The sequence below is a fragment of the Geospiza fortis genome, unplaced genomic scaffold (genome assembly GCF_000277835.1).
Source record: "Geospiza fortis unplaced genomic scaffold, GeoFor_1.0 scaffold113, whole genome shotgun sequence".
Lineage (NCBI taxonomy): Eukaryota > Metazoa > Chordata > Aves > Passeriformes > Thraupidae > Geospiza > Geospiza fortis.
Genome location: NW_005054429.1, coordinates 96,463 through 108,484, shown reverse-complemented (window position 1 = coordinate 108,484; position 12,022 = coordinate 96,463). Strand labels below are relative to the sequence as shown.

The following is a 12,022-nucleotide window of genomic DNA, read 5'->3' as shown; positions in this document are numbered from 1 at the left end:
ATATAATATATCCACTATATATATTATAGTATATATATACACTATATATATATATTCACTATATATATATATACACTATTATATATACACTATTATAGTATATATTCTAAAAGTATATTTATATATATATTACATATTTATATACTATTATAGTAGTATATATTCTAAAAGTGTATATATATCTATTATAATTACATATGTTGTATATATTATTATATATACATATATAATATCTATTGTAAATGTTATATACATTATTATATACTATATTATTATTGTATATATAATTATATCCACTACATATATTATAGTAATGGTATATATATACACACTATTATATTAGTATATATTCTAAAAGTATATATTTATTTATATTTAAAATGTAGTAGTAGATATTCTAAAATGATGTATTTATTTTAGAATAAATATAGCAAATGAACACAGTGCCGACATGAAAGATGTTTTGTTTTCTGAGCCCACTTTGAAGTCCAGGGCAGCATGGCAGGGTTTGCAGGGGTTCCCTGTCTGTGATATTCAGTCAGGGATATTTAGTCCCTGAGTGAGATGAGTTTGCTGGGTCTTGGTTCTGTTTGCTCCTCATCACAGAGATGCCAGCGGGGAATGGGGGAAGGTTGGATTCCTTCACTTGTCTCTCCACCTCCCACATCCCCCTACCCACAGCAAAGTACTGTGCACTTTTTTAGAAAGAACATGTGACTGAGAGATCTGCCAAGTGCTGCCCTGTACTTCCCAGCTTCTCCTTCTCTGCTTTGCAGTGCTTCCATCCCCTCCCACAGCATCCAAGTGGTACCTTGGCTTTTCCCAGCGCACCTTTTGCTCAGCAGCCAGAGGAGAAAGGCTCGTGCCCTGTGTGGATGTGTTGAGGCAGAAATGAGGCAGCATCATCAGCCACAGCCAGGTTTAACCTGCTTTGGAGTAAGGGGAGAGCTGTGGGTGAAGGATTCTCTGCCTCAGCACTGGTTTAATGCAGCTGAAATTCAGAGCTGCAGTTGCTGTGTGGTGTTTGCAGGTGTGTGGGTTGTGCTTCACAGACAAAATGCTGCCAGTAAATGCACACCTCTCTCCTATTCCAGCACTGGGCTGTGGCATCTCACCCTGCACACAAGCTTTCCTGCTCCTCATGCATTACTTTCTGCATTTCCTTCCCTTGGAGAAAAATAACAGCGCAGTTCTTCTCCCAGTGCTGCCCACAGCCAGGAGTGGCCAGTGATGGGAAGCCCTTGGGAGCATCTCTCAAGTTACACCCAGCTGCACAGTCTCAGAGCCAGCAAGGAATTCTGCAGTCAGCTCACCGAAAATTCAAAGATTTCCTGTGCTTTTTAATCTAATTCTTATGTTACAGAAGTATTGAAGAAAGGGAAGCTGTGTTTAGGGGTGATAAAAGCAAAACTGTGGCAAAGCTGAGGATAAGGATAGTCCACAGAGCCTCCTAATTCAGTTTTGCAGCCACTGCTGTTCTCCTGTTCCCTTCAGAAGCGTGTGCATTTTAAAGGAACCACCCAGTTTAGCCTTTGCCTACTAAATCTTTCAAGAAATATGCTCCTTCCATGATACCAGTTTCATAAATTATTGCACTGTGCAGAGGATGCTCAACTGTCTCATCTGACCCAGCTTGGGTCCAAAAGCAGGCCACTCATTAGGCAAGTAAAGCCTCAGTTTTACGTTAATTTTCACCTCACTTTACAAAAGCTAAATGGTAATGTCATGTCTTTTATACATCTCCCTCAGAGGGAGGGTGGAAATATTTTTGTCATAGCTGAAAAATAAGGTTTTCTTGTGCAAGGACCATGTGCTTGTGGGCAGCCACGTGACCTCCGTCTCTGTTTCCCCATCTGTAAACTGGATTTAATGTTCCTACAACTCACTGGGGAGGGCAGGCTTTGATTAACATGTATGATTGCCTTCTACAAATGCAACTACTGTCACTGCTTGGTTTTATTAGCCACTATCAGTAGAATATGAGGAGGAAACATGCAGCAGAATAATGTGCAACCAGGGTGAGCCCTCTGCATCTTTTGACCATCATATAATTTATTTTCAGACTCTTGTCGCCGTGTGTGCATATTTAAAATAAAACTGTACTTACACTGCAGGCCTATAGAAATCAAATAACTTGGTGCAGAGGTTGACATGCAGATGAAACATTGGTTTTTAAAGGGAAAATGCCAGTGGATGTATTTAGATACCTTGAACAAATTTGTATTTTGTTTAGGAAATTTTCATGAGGAAAAAAATCTGTTCAAATTTGCAGTATCCAATATGTGGAAAACACGAGCCTGATCTTTGCAGAAACTGTGACGCACAGTCAAGAAAGCAGCAATGACATTTAAAACGTTGTGCCTTTAATATGTCAAATATAAATTCTTCATATCATTCCTGTTGTGTTGAGGTTTTCAAAATACAAGTATTTGGAACATGAGGAGAATATTATGGAGAGCGTCGGGGAAGCGCTTTATTTGTGTGAGTAAACACGGCTCAGTCGGGGAAAAGACAGCATTTCCAAATGCGCCATGCAAAACGAATTCATCTCTTTTTTTCTTTTTTTCTTTTTTTTTTTTTTCTCTGTCCATGTTTTTCTCTCTTTCCTCCCTCTCTCTCCCCTCCTGGAACCCTCCTGCCACAGCGGCTGCATTTGCCTCCAGACTTGTCAGACACAGTGAGCCGCGCGAGCAAACAGGATCTGGCAGGATCCGCCGAACTGCTGAGCTCAGGATGTGGCGCCATGGCCATCGGCAAGAAGCACCTGGACTTCTAGTGATTTCTGCTTAGCAGCCTCACTCACATTCAGCTGACACCCTCATTAGGAGTGTTAATGACTTATATAAATATTTTTCTTAATGATTTGACCCAGCAGTCTTTAAAAATACGTGTTGTCATATGATGCCTTCCTTTTTTTCCTTTTTTTTTTTTCCTTTTTTTTTTGTGTGTGTTCTCTTTCTTTGTACTAAATTTGGTCTCGTTTGGATTTTGCTTTTCTGTTCTGTTGGGTCCTGCCATTGTTCTGCTCCCTTGGAAGCAGGTAGTATTTTGTTCCTTTAATTAAAATACAAAAATTGCGATTACCCTTTCTTTTTTTTTTTTTTATATTGAAAATAAAGTGATGTTTTTCCCAAAAGAATTTTTTATATACTTACATATAATATTTTATATGAATAATGAGTTTATTGAAATAAAGGAATGGAACTAAGCAATTCCTTGTCATGTGTTATTCAAACAGCAAACTACACATTTTTAAAAAACATGCATTTCTGTAATTGAAACACCATTCTTAAATTTCAGGAAATCACTACCTCATTTTATTAAATATGTAATAATAAATTTATAATACGTAAGATAGTTTTTATTCTAATAGGCCAGTAATTGAGGATAGGGTTGTTTAAATCAGAATATATTATAGATAATTACTTTGCCTTATGGCTTACTACATGGATTAAAATGCACTTGAATGGAATTTCCTAGCCAGAGAGGAAAGAATTTATTTCCTTATGTAGTTCAAAACAGTAATCCTAAACAATTGAAGTCAGCACTATGAAATTATGTCAACAGACATAATTCAAGATGGAAATTCAAACCGACAGCTACATTAATGCTGGGAAACCAGAAGAGTGCACTGGAGCTGGGGGAAGGATGTCACAGAGAGCTGGTCTAAAGCAGGGCAGAATACACAAGTAATTCAGCCTTTTGTACCCTCAGATATACAATTTGTGAGCTCCTAACTGTTCTCCATGTATCCCTGTGTCTCTCTCATCAAACAAAGGAACAGTGAAGCAAAGCTGACCTGGGAATTAAAGTGGTTTGCATTCTTTCTTCTGAGGCTGACTTCCATTTTGAAAGGTAATATCTTCTTCTCTGCAGAACTTCCAAGCCACCCAGCTGTAAGATTGCATTACAGCTTCAAAATTTAGTCTTTATAATAGTGTATTACATGGCTGGAGTGAAATTGAGTCTTCAAAGAACATGTTAATAGGATGCAATAATGGTAACATATTTTGATGGGTTTGGAAAACCAAGACTTGGGAAGTGGTTTGCTTTTTTTTTTCCCCCTCTGCAATCCAGGTTCTTCTTTATTTTTTTCTTGACAACGCTGTGTAAAACAAAGACATAGCTTTTAAAACTGTCTAACTAATATGATGAATGTCAATCACTTTAAAAACTCCACTGTAGCATAAACACATACTGTATACAGCTTTTATTCTGAATTAGAATAATTGAATCAATGACAGTGATTTGCCAGGATGTCAAATCTATCCATCATATCCTGTCACTACCAGTTTATTTTTTGTGATCAAAATCAAAAAGACTACTATTTTGTCATCAGCTATTTCATTAGTAGTAACAATCAGGTTTTCTCTTCTATATTTTTTAGATATGCCTGTTATATTTTTTATTTCTAAAGACACAAATCCTTTTTAAATCTTTTCAAAATAAAGTTTCAGAACTGAACTGTCAGTTTAGTGAAGAAAAAAGACATCTGCTTTCCTATGCCAACATATTTAAAATATTATCATTGATGTCTCAAACATTTTTTCTCTTTTTGTATTATGTGTAACATTGAATGGAAGTTCTCATTAGATAAGTAATTGTGCCTTTTGAAAGTGTGAAATAATTTAAATACTTAGGATAAAGTGATTTTTAACAAAGGTGAAGTTTTACATTGTACGTCTTTTTAATGTAAATAACACAAAACACAGCATTTCTTTGTGGAATATAAAGTCACAAGGCATATAAATTGCTGCCAACATATTTAAATAGGTCATTGACTTAACATACAGAGGAGAAAATATCATTAAAGTCACAGTCCCATTTCTAGCTATTACCTGATAATTGTTAGTGTGCATCTGCCTGTATGTGTGTCCTGTGCATCTGCAAGGCTTCAGATTCCAAAACTTCAGCAGGGTAATATTAAAGCTGAAAAACAGTTTGAGTAATAAAAGGAACTCCTTCTACAAACCTGCATTGGTTTGGTTTTTTTCTGAGTCACTGAACGTGCTTTGTAAAAGAAATGTTAGAAAATGCTGTGCTGTTCACCTAAGGCAAAGACAGGCAGTGTTGGAAGATTTTTAGTTTTACAAAGATGGGGAGACTGAGAGGTGTTTTAAAAGATTTTATTCTATTATTAGTCTCGTAGAAGGGTGAGATATAAGAGATGTAATCTAGTTTAATCTCTCTCTTCACAATGTCATCTCTATTCTGTTGTCCTCTTAATACACTTTATCTCACTATTTATATACAGATACACAAAACCATATAAACTTTCAATCAACTTTTAAAATTCTTTTACAAGTCCATTTCTCACAATGGAGCAAAAATTCTCTTCTTTTCATCCAAAATCTCCTATCAGCTACAACTACACATGAGAGTGACTTGGCTAATCCAGCAAGCTGAGAGGTGAGACAGAGCTTTGGGTGTGCTGCCTGATAGCACAGGTAGAGAGAGGGTAGATTTGGGGTAGATATGGGGTAGATAGAGGGTCAATATGGAGTAGATAAAGTGTAGATAGAGGGTAAATAAAGTGTAGAAAAAGTGTGGATAGAGTGTGGATAAAATGCAGATTTCAGTTGTTGCACCAGTGGCAGTTTTGACTTGGGAATCCAGAGAAATGTTCACCTGGTGATTTTCGTTGCCTTTTGCCCATGGCCACCCTGTGCCTGTCAAGCTCCTGTGTACAAACCATCCTTTTTCACTTCTGTCTTCCCTTGACTTGAAGGCAAATATTTAAGCAAGGGGAGCAGCTCAGGTAATCGAAGAATGGGCACAGCCTCCTCTGCCAGGCTGTGCCAATGTGCTCCCAGCTCCTTTTGGCATCTCCAGAGGCCCCTTGCTGGCTTGGAGGGAAATCTGTGCCATCCTCGCTCCTGCTCAGAGATTGCAGGATGAGGGGGTTTTGTTTATTGCAGGTTTTTTTAAGCAGAACTTCCTGCTTTTTAGCAGGCTACAAACTGAAACCACCGAACTCAGCAGGGAAACAATAGATTCATCCCGGGGAAGACATTCCCAATTCAGCACAAGAACCTGATCTTTACAGAAATTGTGACACACAGTCAAGAAAGCAGTAATGAAATTTAAAACATTGTGCCTTTAATATGTCAAATAAGAATTCTTTCTATAATTCCTGTTGTGTTGAGGTTTTCAAAATATAAGTGTTTGGAACATGAGAAGAATATTATCATAGGGAAGTCTTTTTCTCTGTTTGTAAAGACATTTCAAAAGCAATTTCCAGGGTGCAGCTGAATTCAATTTCGTGTAACTACACAAATGGAAATGGGCATTCAGCTACTCCAGATTTGATACCTTTGTGGTAGTACACAACTGGTTTAATATTTAAATTTAATATTAAGTAGTGATGCTGTTCCAAACACAGCTTTTGGGAAAGTGCAAAGGCCTTAAATAATAAAATAACCTTTCACCATGCCACTATTGGAAGGTGAGCTGCTCATCAAGTTTCTCTGGAACCACAAGGGTGTAACACATCCCATTAAAAATGTGGCTGGACTACAAGAACTAAACTCAAACACACCCTCACATGTATTAAACAAGTATTTCTCCAGGATCATCTATTAGAAATTTAAAATGTTCGTCTTCATTTTGCCTGTGCTGGAGAAACATCACAGCTACAGAGCACAACAGAAATGGGAAAGAAGATGCTTTTATGCCTTTAAGAGATGGTGGAAGCAAGTCCAATTCCCCCATGCCATCTCTGGGGATTTCTGTTTTCTCTTGTGAGCTACATGAGTGCAAGAGCTGCCTACATTTTTTTTTAATCTCACTAAGCACATGATAGTGCTTATTCAATAATAAATGTACCTGTGTAGAAGAAAAGAATGAAAGTGAATCTTCTTCATCTTAGGGAAAAAATAGCAAGGGGGTAAGAAAGCAGAAATTCCACCACTTTTTTTTTTTTTCCAGGTTCTATTTAACATACGCAAATGTTAGAATCTTTTTCTTTTCAAAAAGAAAAAAAAATTATATTTCAGCACCTGAGTAGATGGGTCTTTCAGGACTGTTGGGCATCAAGCATCCCAGAGCATCTGCTGAAAACTTGGTTGCTTATTTAAACTCTGCCTTTAAACAATTTTGAACGTTATCAGGCACATCAAACTAATTTGCAGACCTCCTGTTCATATCCAAACAAAGACACCTCTTATGTTTTCAGCATTTTACTGCGTGAGGATTTTCTAGACCTGCAGAACATAATCTGAAAAGTCTCCCAGAGAAGTCAGTGATAGTTTAGACCAGGAGCAACCTGGTAGGGTAAAGTCCAGAGGATCTTTTACAATTTAGCAGATCTGGAGAATTTTTAACTGCATATTCCTCTGTATATTAAAAAATGTCTTTTAATGTCTTCTGCATTGAAGATAAATGTGAAACCCAAAATATAGCAAGATTTTTTTTTTAATGTCCTTATGCTGGCAGAGTTTGAGTCTGAATGTTCATAGCCTCAGAATCTTCTCAGCACTCAGAGTGTCAGAGGTATTCTCTTCAAAGTCCTGAAATTGGTGAATTTTGGTGCACCTTCAGATACTTCTTTTGAAGTCAGGTTGATGCAGATGCACTAAAGAAAGCTCTTACTGCAATTTCACAGGGCTGGACTCAGAGAAGAACAGAAAGGATGAATGGATCTGATGTAGGTATGAAATCAACCAGTTTTCAGTGCCTATATTTTGAGATTTTGATATATTGTGTGGAGAAAGAGCTGTAAAGCTGTTTAAAACGCATTGCTCGAGTGAAACTTCTCAGCATTTCTTAGAATTCATTTATTTAATGCAAATCAAGTCAGAGCTCCCGCTCATAGGCCAGGGCTGATTGTGCAGGGCACCATTCTTGGCCTGGAACTTGCATGGCTTCAAATCAAATTTGGCTTCCTGACCTGGTTTAAGTCAGGACAGGGATTCTTCTAGCAGGGCTTGACCCCAGTTCCAGCTCCTCTGTCTCCAGCTCACAGCTGGGAGCTGCAGCTCTTCATTCCTGAGCAGGGAAGGTTCGGTGCATCCCTTTCCTTCCTGGGCACGTTCAACATCTGGATGTGGATCCAGCAGGTGAACTTGTCAGACACAAAGGTTCCTCAGCTGTGGGATGAAACTCCTGCAGCAGCATGGCCTGGCACCTGGCAAAGGTGAGCTAACCACAGAAACACAGGGCGGCTCAGGCTGGACAGGCAGCCAGCAGGGCCATCCCTGAGCACTGTGCTATGCCCGGCTGGAATATCTCAGTGAGGGAGCTGCACAGCCTCTCTGGGCAGCCTGTTCCAGTGCTTCACCCCCCAGGCAGGCAGGAAGTTCTTCCTCACGTCCAGGTGGCGTTTCCTGCGCATTCCAATTGCTGCCCGTTGCCTCGTGTGCTGTTGCACATGGAAAACGCCTCCCTTCAAATCCTGACACACACTGGCAGGGTCCTCCCCCCTCAGCCATCCCTTCTGGGGCTGGACAGGCCCAGCTGCCTCAGCCCATCCTCACAAGAGATGCTCCATCCCTTCATCATCTTTGTTACCTTCTCCTGGATCTGCTCCAGGGGCTTTGTGTCCCTCCTGTGCTGAGGAGCCCAGAGCTGGGCACAGCACTAACAAATAAAACTCAGCCAAGACCACATGGGGAGTGACAGAGAGAGGAAAGCACTTGGAACAATTCTCCAGCACGATGACATTACCTTTTGTGGTTCTTCCCAGCCTATGTCGAGGATAGTTCAGCAATTTTGGGAAATTACTGGAGTGAGAAGGGTTTTGACAGCACGAGGAGGATTTTGACAGCACAAAGAAGATTTTGACAGCACACTCGTGGAGATGGTGGAGCAGTAAGTCCATCTGTGTGGGAGTCTTCCCAGGAACCAGCTCAAAACCTGGGGAGTCATCCCAAATCACCAAGGCTCATGGCTGGGGAGCTTCAAACGTCATTGTGGATTCTCCAGCTTCACAAAAGCAAATAGAACTGGTCCCAGCAGAACAGAGGGGGAAAGGATTAAAGCACAGGCAGAGTGGGTGGAGCCACAATTACTTCAGGGGAGTTATTTTGCAGTCCTTGACTGTAAAAGTCTCAATGAAATTTTAAATACACCCTAGCCCAAACAGGTGTAAACCAGTTCACAGAGAGGAATTGGATCATAATTCAGAAAATCATCAGAACCAACAAAACAAGAACCAACCTTTAAATAAGAATTTAAGGGTTTGAATATCTACTTTGCAAAGTAGCAGTGTTGACTTAAGTTCAGAGAAATAAAAGTGGACAACTTGCTTCTTTAAAAGAAAAAAAAAAGTATAAAATTTAAATGGTGGGGTTTTTACTTAATCCAATCTGACAGGGGAGTTTTAAAAATAAATAAATCCTCTCCTGCAATATTTGAAGCACAAAGCTGCAGAATACAGGCTGAGTATGAATCCAGCTTTGCCAAGTAAAATCTAAAGGGTAAACCCTAGACAGTTACAGAGAGAAATATATGTTTTCTTCCCTCATTATAAATGAACATCTTTATTGTAACAAGAGGAACACGTTTATCTGCTGCATGCAGTTCCATGTAAATCAGAGCCCTTCTGTTGCCCTGTAGGTAATTTCTGTGGAATAACTGTTCATAAACTTCTCAAAATCCATTGGTGTAGGCCTGACCTGAAGGAGGTTATCTGTGAATCTACAAACTTCTCTGGTGCAGCTGGAAAAGCTTGTATGTCCCAGGAGAGGAAGAGCTGCAATTTGCAGCCCTCACCAATTTTAGCTGCCGGAGAGTACGTGAGGTCTGTCAGGTGCCTGGAGGCAACTGCAACCTCTGCTGGAAGATTCCAGGCGACTTCCAGCTCCTGTCAGGCGCCTGAAGGTAACAAGGATCCTCCTGGGGCACTCACAGAACCTCTGCTCACCGTCTGACCCACCTACAATTCAGCCTAGGCTGTGAGGCTCTAGCACCAGAGACCTCTAAAACCAGCCCAGCAAAACCAGTATCACAGTCCTTTGTAGGGGCAGAGCAGCCCCAGCACACGGCCCACCAGCCCATCAGACACACATTTTCAAAATCATGGTCCTCTCACCAGGGATACAACCAGGATGGGGAAAGGGAACAGCACAGAAGGCCCCGAAATTCTCAGCGTGCTGTAAGACAGTCAGCAGAGGTCAGAACTCAAAGGAAAGCAGGTTTCTTGGAGATTTCCACCACCTTCCAAAGAAACAGCAGGAGTTCTGGCAGCTGGGGGTCTCATGGAAATCTACAACACATCAGCAGCACACGTTACCAGACTGATCAAATGCCTTCCTTGCTTTGGGCTTTCATTTCTGCAGACCCTATGAAAACACCTTCATCTTCCACATGATCACTTTTGCAAACTATGTCAGGATAGTGAATTACCTGGAGTAAGCTACCCTAACTGTCTGCTGATGCACTGGGGTTTTCTTTCTTCACAGCTAAGAGAATGTTGGGGGAGGAATTAATTTAAGCAAGAACCTGCCAACCTGGCTCCTATCCAAACTGTGCTATCTCTTTACTACTGTGCACCTCGTGCAGGCTCCTCCAGCCTCTGTTTTCTCCAAGAGATACTGAATGATAACGTATGATGAATGATAATGTGGGAGACTTCCCTAACACCATTCTCCAGCTCCAAAAGGAGCCACATTCTGTGCTTTGTTTTCCACCCAAAGAGGAGGAACATGGGCAGTGCAGGGTTTTAGGGGCTCCTGCACTCTTCAGCCAGAGGAACACTCCCACAGTGCCTTCTCTCCCTCTGAATGGGACCAAGCAGCCACCACAGATCCCCTCCCACCACACCTGTAATTCCAATTCCCTCCCCTGTTTCCAATTGAGGACGGTGTTGTTTGGGGTGTCTGTGGGTGCCAATCACACTCTGACCAAAAACAGGGCTGCAAAAGAAGAGTTATTTTAAAAGAAGGCCCTACACCATTCCCAGAGCGGAGATGCCTTATCAGATGTACAAAGCTCAACTGCTGAAACTGAGGACAAGAGCAAACAGAAATGAAGTGGGGAAAAATTTTTCAGTTTTTGTAGTGCTGTTTTTACCGAGGAAAAGTGGAACAAATTTAATCCTTAGCATAACTCTGAACTGCACATATTAATTACGAAGAGAAAGGGAGATAATATTAGTCGGTAATACCAGAAAAATCAATATTAAAAATAAAAAAAGCCAGACACCTTTGGCCATTGAACACCAGTGAAATGGGACTTCCAAATGGCTGGAAAGCCTGGGGGAAGCAATGTGTTAACAGTCCCGGGTCGTTGTCTGCTACTGTAATCTTCCCCCTACCAATAAATCCCGTGTTGGACTGCCTGAAGCGAGCCAGCCCATGGGGGCATTTTGCTCGCTTTATAAAGAAAATAAAAAGAAGAGGGGAAACCCCGTTTCAGCGCTGCACCCTGGGTGAGAAAGCAGCTCTGCCTGCCTCCTGCGGCAGGGCACATGCCGGCTGGTGCTTACCTTTTCAAAGCAATCGCAGGCGGTGTGCGCTCGGTGCGAGGCGGCTCCAGCACGTGTGTCACACCCATGCGTGTCTGCTTCGCCATCAGCGTGTATGGCTCGTCATCTGTCTGCTCCGAACAATAACTGTTAGGTTAGCAGCCTTTTCACTTGTAAATGTAAATATTGTATCTAGAACACAATATTTGAAACACAAAATACGGTGTTATTAAGACAGCACTCACACATCAATTCTTGTGTGACTATAATTTGTGAAATGCCTTAGGAGGGGCTTATAAATAAAGTATAAGGTGTTATTATGAAATACATTTTAACCAAATGCACAGAAATGTCTCATTCCTATTGAAATCAATAGCAAAACTCCCACTAATTTCAGCAGTGAAAAGAGGAGACCCTTGGAAATCGCTGCGTAACACTGAGCAAATACATCACAGCACATTTCAGTCTTCACAAGTAACACAGCTCTGGAAGAAAAAAAGGGGGTGAAGATGGATATTAGAACACGCTGAAGATTTTCGTCCCCTTCTCCTGCTGCCGGCTGCGGAGCCTGGCGAGGCAGCACGTCCCCGTGGAGCCACCCTCCAACCACCCATCCCT

The 12,022-nt window shown here is 40.9% G+C and overlaps 1 protein-coding gene across 1 annotated transcript in view; it reads left to right on the top strand.

The window, feature by feature from the left end:
- The window catches only part of ELP4 (elongator acetyltransferase complex subunit 4), a 132,434-nt gene extending 129,230 nt beyond the window's left edge, over positions 1-3,204 (top strand). Inside the window, exon 10 of the mRNA XM_014309433.2 lies at positions 2,645-3,204. Coding sequence (XP_014164908.1) covers positions 2,645-2,776 — 132 coding nt within the window. The 3' untranslated portion in view covers positions 2,777-3,204. The remainder of the gene's footprint in view (positions 1-2,644) is intronic.
- The last annotated feature ends 8,818 nt before the right edge of the window (positions 3,205-12,022 follow it).